General features: G+C 36.3%; 2 protein-coding genes across 8 annotated transcripts in view; both read right to left on the bottom strand.

Annotated features, from left to right (window-relative positions):
* Positions 1–860: 860 nt before the first annotated feature.
* Positions 861–1878, bottom strand: LOC114531135. The gene has a single exon (XM_028552786.1). It carries the CDS (start codon positions 1818–1820, stop codon positions 981–983), a length of 840 nt encoding a protein of 279 aa, XP_028408587.1. The 5' UTR covers positions 1821–1878; the 3' UTR covers positions 861–980.
* A 406-nt stretch (positions 1879–2284) lies between these two features.
* Positions 2285–7461, bottom strand: part of LOC114531031 — a 35735-nt gene continuing 30558 nt past the window's right edge. For all 7 annotated transcript variants that reach the window (XM_028552666.1, XM_028552664.1, XM_028552668.1 and 4 more), the window contains exons 2-7: positions 6936–7085; positions 5310–5644; positions 4705–4803; positions 4269–4562; positions 3916–4015; positions 2285–3420 (exon numbers count right to left, since the gene is read on the bottom strand). In XM_028552666.1, the coding sequence (XP_028408467.1) occupies positions 3291–3420; positions 3916–4015; positions 4269–4562; positions 4705–4803; positions 5310–5644; positions 6936–7051 (1074 nt within the window). In that variant the 5' untranslated portion in view covers positions 7052–7085 and the 3' untranslated portion in view covers positions 2285–3290. The remainder of the gene's footprint in view (positions 3421–3915; positions 4016–4268; positions 4563–4704; positions 4804–5309; positions 5645–6935; positions 7086–7461) is intronic.

Below are 7461 nucleotides of genomic sequence, written 5' to 3'. Positions count from 1 at the left end.
AAAGTAACTGACAACGTTTAGCGCCGAATTAACAATTAGTGCAATTATAATGTAAAGTAACTGAAAAGTGTGATTCTTCTCTATACTTTTTTCAATCCAGGCGGCCGCCATGTTAAATAGTATAACTGTAAGGGTAGCGCATGCATAAGAGTATACGGGTTCTAAAAATACTGACGGCAGCAACAAATGATTTTGGCAATAATAGCCCGGCTATAGGCCTGTACCAATCATACAGATTTTGGCAAAGATTTCAGTCCGAATACAGTCCGAAGATTGCCCGATTGCCCATGCATGCAAGTACAAATTGCCCGAATTATCACAAATTTTGACTAATGTGGAGGCTGAAGCCCTCCAGCACTCTGTATATATATATATATATATATATATATATATATATATATATATAATTATATATATACACCCATTTGCAAAAACGTTGGCCACAGATAGCGATAGATAGATAGATAGATACTCGAAATCTAATTATAATTGCATATGTTGTGTAATATGATTGAAATCCCATGCAAATGTAATCATATGCAATTCTAATTAGACTTCGGGTATCTATCTATCTATCTATCTGCGGCCAACGTTTTTGCAAATGGGTGTATATATATATACGATATACGGTATATATATATATATATATATATATATATATATATATATATATATATATATATATATATATACGATGCCCATCAGGCTTAGCGTGGCTAAAGAAAATCTTTAGTCTACCTTCCTACCCATACCTTTAGTCTAGTCATTATTTTGAGCAATATTGAGGTCGCAAGACTCTGTCATCTTTGGGGTACTCAAGCGAAACAAACTTTGGAGTTTATATATAGTTCATGTTTATTTATGCTAAATTTAGTGATAAAAACAAATTGTTATCAAGATATACACACTTTCAGGTTTCAACCCGTGTTATCATGTTAACCATATGCTAAAAAATCGATTGTTATAAAGCTAAATAACGGTCACGTACGCGTTTCTCTGAATAAGAAATGATATGCTATGACAACAAGTAAAGAGATAAAAACCATCTTAATCCATGAAGCCGATTCCTTTAACATCACAGAAGACAATACTGGGTATCTTGCTGAACGGTTGCGGCGAGAGAGCGCTTCGCTTTTAAAATTGGTGATGGTAAGATCGTCTAGATTATCTTGTACCCGTATTTCGAGATTCACTTTGGACTTGGCCTGCTCCCTCGCTGTGGCAAACTGCTGTGAAGCTAACCTGCTAGCCGCTTTCGTAAACTCCAAACAGTCCGATTCCAACTCGCGGTAATTTCCAAGCTGAAGTGCCGTTATGTACGCTAAAACCTGCAGTGCTTTGAAGCTAGTTAGTACGTTACAGCAAAGAAACAACGGGACTTCTTCAAACTGTCTAGTCAGCTGATTGACATAAACAGCATACCGGCTTGTGTCGTCGGTCGAGAATGCCAAGTGAATGCGAATAATATCGACTTCGTAACAGGAACTGAATCTGTGCCAACCAGTCATATTGTACGGAGTTTCACGCGACTCTATTGGTATAAAATACAATACAGCATGGCTATTTCGGATGCCGATGAAGCAATGGTATCCATCCCAATCATTCTTACTTATCAAGTGTGTGTGTTCAACGAAGTCTCGGCATTTCTTTGCCAGGCCTTTGTCATCGGCCTGAAGGCGGCTAGGAAGTAGATTTTCCCAATCTTTGATTCGGTCGAAAATGGATTCGGAAAGTCCTTCCACATAGTGCGTAAGCTTGAACCCCTTAGATTCAGCGAATATGTCAAATTTGACAAGATTACTGTCCAAGTAAAGCCGCATTGACAAGTATTTTTCATGGAATTGTTGAGGACTGTCTGATCAGGAAACCTTAGTAACCGCGCATCCACGCGTGGAGCGGGTGGTATTATCTCCCCAACCTAGTTTGCATCGCCAAAGTTTTTGCGCTCTCACTTGAAATTTTGCAATAAGTCTCATTGTATTAGTCTTGAAACATTCACAACTGACCAGTGCACAATTCAAATTGTTAGTGCATCATCACAAAGATTTTGACATTGTAGGCCTGTATATACAATTATATATTAATGCCAAGCCTCCTATGTAATTTTTATCTGATATTTAAAAACCAGCTGTGTTTCGTTTGTTCGTAATAAAGTCTGCCCGTAATAAACCACATTTTTAAATGCCCCTGTTCTCAGACCTTTGCCCTTTTACCAGTACAGACCCTCGAATCCCAAAGAGTAAAAAGCAAATATATATATATTTTTTTTTCAAAGAATAGATCGAATGTACATGTATTTACAATATAGTTATGTTAATATTAAAAAAAGATCAACTTTTAAGAAACGAATTTGGAGGTGGAACATTTCAATGTGGAATTTAAGATAAAGAACTTTTGCTGATGATGCATTGACGAGATCATTTAAATAATTAATTTATGGTGCGATAAACTACACTTGAAAGCTATCTTTTTACGAATGTTTATGTCCTGAAACGATTCCATCGGTCATTCCCCATAAAGGCTATAATGGTTTGAAGGGTAAAAACCATTGATAAAAATAAACATGGATTGAGCATTACTAATGTCAAATGTTGAAATCATGTAGGCACTAGATCGCCGCCATTTTGGTATTCCAGATTCAGTGCTCCGATTGGCTTGTTCAGACACTGATCCATATATACCCTAAAACATAATTTAGCCTTTTTTTGGAACTTCCGATTCGTGGATTACTGATGGTAAAATCCAGGTTCATTATCGTATCGATGAATAAAACCTTTAATATTTTCCTGGCTATTTCTCTAATCTGCCAGAAACGTGAGTGTCACTAACTTTAGTTGGCAACATTATTTAGATGTAATGTCTGCAGATGTATCACGGGGATCTCAAAAACGTTTACAAAAGTTCCTCGCCAAGTTGCCAACGCTACAAAGTACTACAATTTTAGTCACATTTAAATATATAAGTTATGAGGAATATTGAAATCTTGAAATTCACTGATGATTACTTAGTTTTTAATTCCTTTTTGAACTTCTGTTTCATGATTTCATGAATGGTTGTTTTTTTACCATTTTGGGGCGCACGGCAAATACATTATTTTAATTTACTTTTCACATTCTTTTAAATTAATTAGTAAGTCTTGTTATAGCTTTCGTAACCACCACCGAACGCCGAATTATTAATTTAATCAACTTTCTTCTATGACTGGTTCGGGGATTCCACGAATAGACTGATAATTTTTATTTTCCAGTCGACAATTCCAACTCCCAATCCTTCTTCTTAATTTAAAAGCATCAAAGTGCCTGTGCATCTTCGTTTAGTTCGAGATTCAGAGGTATTGTAATTGTACTTGTCGGTCGCTCTTGGTAAAGTTTGGAACTGAATGCAACTGGTGGTTCCTTGCGTTTTGGTTTTGGTTGATTCCTGACATCAATACAATAGTAATTGCAGGTTATTATCGTTTACCTACTCTATGTTGTGTTGTGTTCAAGTACTAGTGGGTCAATATAATGGTGTGATAAGAAATAACCGCCTCTCTATGTTTCACGTTTCTGAAGTTACATGCAATCATTACCAATGAATACAGCCGTTCTATCCTTAAATTTGAGATGCATGATGACGTGACATTTGAAATGCAATTCGAATCTAAACGAAGCTAGGCGTGAAGCTAGGCGTGAAGCTAGGCGTGAAGCTAGGCGTGAAGCTAGGCGTGAAGCTAGGCGTGAAGCTAGGCGTGAAGCTAGGCGTGAAGCTAGGCGTGAAGCTAGGCGTGAAGCTAGGCGTGAAGCCAAGGGTTTTCTGGGAAGTATGTGTCTTTGCAGCAAGTTAGAAGTGCTTATATTAATCATTGAAAGATTATCGTGAATATAGACATTCTTTGGGTAATTGAAACACCAAAGACAATAAAAATAAACTCACCTTTTAGTAATTAAAATATAAACAAGGGATAATGTTAAAACCAAAATAAGTAATGCCATGGTAATATGAATGATAATGTGTTTTCTCTGTGATCCCCAAACTACAAAAATAAAGTTATATAAGATATTACTGAGACAACCATAACTTACATTGTCCATGAATGGCAGATTCAGCTATAGGGCATTGGCTTTCAACATGCCAATGATTTTCTATGCTGGAAACGTGCAGACATTTTTTTCCCTTTAGGGAGTACAAATGCAGAAGAAAATATTCGAAACAGTCAAGTTTCCTTAAACTTAAAGGTACTTCACGGCCAAAGTTGCCATGTGCGAATTCTCTCAACCTGAACTTACTCGTATTATTTGAAGAATGTTTTGCAACTTTTGGTTGGGTTGGTGATGCAGTTGTTAGCGTAGGTGATAACTCTTTTTTAAACTTTTTCTCTTCTGTTTCTATATTAACGGTTGTGTCTTTGTGTTGTGTCGTTGGACTTGGATTCCTATGAGCTTGTTCTTTCCCTTCAGTGGCTGTCCAAAGCGTAGTTTCGGTTGTTTGCGCATGCGTTGTACTTGCAGTCGTTGTTGTTTTTCTTTTACGGTGGAATACATACGTGTAAGGGCACTTGGGCATTATAAATGGACATATTTCTGTGAAAGATTAAACGTTGTGAATCTTAATTGTAACCATACAAATTTGTGAGATCTGAATGGCAACGGTTCTTGGAATTGCAATGTGGAAACACCGCAAAGGTGTTGGCAATTCAATATGAGGATTCCCATCTATACGTACCATCGTGATCACAGACTTTTATTTTGAGTTTCATGTTATGCGTCTCACAGTGGCCTCCACTCAGATTGTCCAAGCTGTTTTTCGATCCATCTGAAGTCGCTGAAAGGAATAAATACGAGGATGAGACTTTATATACAAAAAAAATCGGATTGGTATTATTATGAGCACGTGAAAGGGATATATGCATAAACGGAAACTGTGCACGTTATGAAAGAATATGGTCAAAATATTCAACATGCACAATTTCGGTTCGCTAATAAATATGTATTGGAGTTTATGTTCAGAAAAATTCGGAACATGTAAAATTTGGTTATGTTTTACGTCAGAGGACCTTTACATAATCACATTCAAGACATTGTTATGAGCAGAACGGATGCGTAAAACAGATTGAGCTCCACGTCTTTTCTTTGTTGAAATGGTAGAATGCCTGGGTCTGTTTGCTAGATTATTGCATTGTTACTAAAGATCGATTTTCATGTGAGGCAACCCCCTAAATTGAAAGACAATCTTCACCCCTTTCCTCTTCCAGTTAAATGCTTCTTGCATTATCGCATAATTATATATCATATTATCGCATAATCATCGCATAATTACACATAACTTACAAATAAAATAGTACGTCTTTCCGCTTTTATATCTCATTTGTGTTGGACCCGCCCTGTTCGGCGAAAACGTTTCCTCCATGTACTTTAAATTTTTAGCATCCTGATCACATTTCAGTAACAGTCGATTAAGAGGCGCGTTTCGCGTCTTGTTCACGGTGCATGTTTCGTAGCCTTCTTTATCGACTAGCATCAAATTTTCGTACATCATGGATAGCCGAGGACCCGTGCTGCTCATGTCATCCCATAAGGCGAGGTTTGGACAAACGAAGAACAAATTCCCATTCGGTTTTATGTTAAATTCGTATCCCTTGTGTGGTGGCTTGTTGAGGTTGAATCTATAGCAAGATGAAATAAAAGTTATGATGTGGTTCGAAAATTGCATTCATAGCATTTCATAATTAATACAACGGTAACTCTGAATAATGAGAACATTTTAATTATGATTTAATTTGACGTTTTGACAAAATTCTGTTCTGATCATGATGACTGAACCACAAGGGAGAACTTCATTTTAGACCAATCAGCAATTTGGTTACATTTTCAGTAAGCCAATCAGAATGCATATTTATGCATTGACTACTTTCGGTATAGGCACATTATTTACTATTTTACATGAAGTATTAAATATTAAGACATTCTAATTGGCTTAGCCTAAGAAATGTAAACAAATTTGCCGATTAGTTTAAAACGAAATTCTTTCTTGTTTGACAAGCAAAATGAATCGAAAAGTAATGTAGTCATTGTAAGCTTTGTCCAACTCGTTTGCTGACAGATCTAGAATAACGCAAAGTGGTACACATAAGTATAGACTATGTACTGAGTACTGACGAGCATCTTTTTTATACAAATACAACAGCTGAGAGCTCTCAAAAACCCGGGTATTTCCAGGTTTCCTATCTATATATGGATTTTTTTACGATGTAAATGTTTTTCTGATTAATTTTTAACTTTGCACTTTGTAATTTAGTTTTAAATTGCGCAGAAGTGTAATTAACCATTTAATAATAATAATAATCCGTTAAATAACCCAAATTTACTTGCTGTATAGATACAATAAAGGAAATTAAACTGAGTTTATTATGCTCAGAACTTCGCATCTGTTTCCTGGTTCTTTGGTACTTTAAGTATAAAATTTTCACATGTTTCCCTCGCAAATTCTACGCGTCTGTATGTACATGCATTAACCCTCATCCTATATACATCCCCAAATATCACAAATGCAATTGGAAACAATCCAAAAAAAGCAACGTATAATCCCAATGCAAACATACTGACACTGTGTCTGTAAGATAAACAAGGCACCTATATTTATAAACATTTCAAAGGTTTCCGTCGTTGAAACATAAACTAGAAGAGCACTAGGTCTAAAAGCTCACTCGCACTCAAACTCATTGAGTGTGAAACTAGAATTTTTGTTATTCTAATCAATTTCATAATAAATAGAAAGGATTAAGGTAAAGCAACGCAAATCAAGCTCATATACGAGTAGAAATACCGGCATAGAAATGATAGAATCGTTAGACGTTACGAGGCGATCAAGATCCCCCGCTTAATGAGTTTGAGTATGAGTGAGCTTTTAGGATACAGACGTCAGTCTGCTAAAAGAGAAAAAGCATTGACCCATACCTGCAGTTTTTTGGAGCCCAATACACGGATGGGTATTGATAATATGTCGCAGCTTTTTGCAAATACATTGTACAAATCAAACCAATAAAAAATATTCCCCTTCGAGAATGGCCCATTTTCACTGCACACTACACTTCACCGCGAGCAACACTAAAAGAATAAACAAAAGTGACATTGAACATGAGACGAGAGCTTTATTTAATCACTTGTGTTTCCCCATAAATGGGGCTTTGTTGAGTGATACAGTACTCTAATTAAAGGCCCATTTCCTGGATTCTCGAAGGCTCGTACGACTCAGAATGAAAGCGATAGAACCTGATATAAAATATTATAAATTGTATAAGCATTCCAAGTGTTCAACTTCAAATTGATCTAAATTCGTTTCACGCGGCCAGTCAACTATTAGCTATTAAGGTACCGTATTGCTTTGCCCATATTCACGAAAGTTAATTAGATTCCGTGCAATTTTCGACACATCCAGACCTCACGGCATGATCCATAGTCAGTATAGAAATCATGTTTGGTT

The sequence above is a fragment of the Dendronephthya gigantea genome, unplaced genomic scaffold (genome assembly GCF_004324835.1).
Source record: "Dendronephthya gigantea isolate DGI-Jeju-01 unplaced genomic scaffold, DenGig_1.0 000068F, whole genome shotgun sequence".
NCBI classification, from domain to species: domain Eukaryota; kingdom Metazoa; phylum Cnidaria; class Anthozoa; order Malacalcyonacea; family Nephtheidae; genus Dendronephthya; species Dendronephthya gigantea.
The sequence above is the reverse complement of the archived record's forward strand: the minus strand, read 5'-3'. Positions and strand labels throughout refer to the sequence as shown.

Coding starts and splice junctions, on each gene's coding strand:
- LOC114531135 (XM_028552786.1), bottom strand. CDS start 1,820: ATGCGGCTTTACTTGGACAGTAATCTTGTCAAATTTGACATATTCGCT.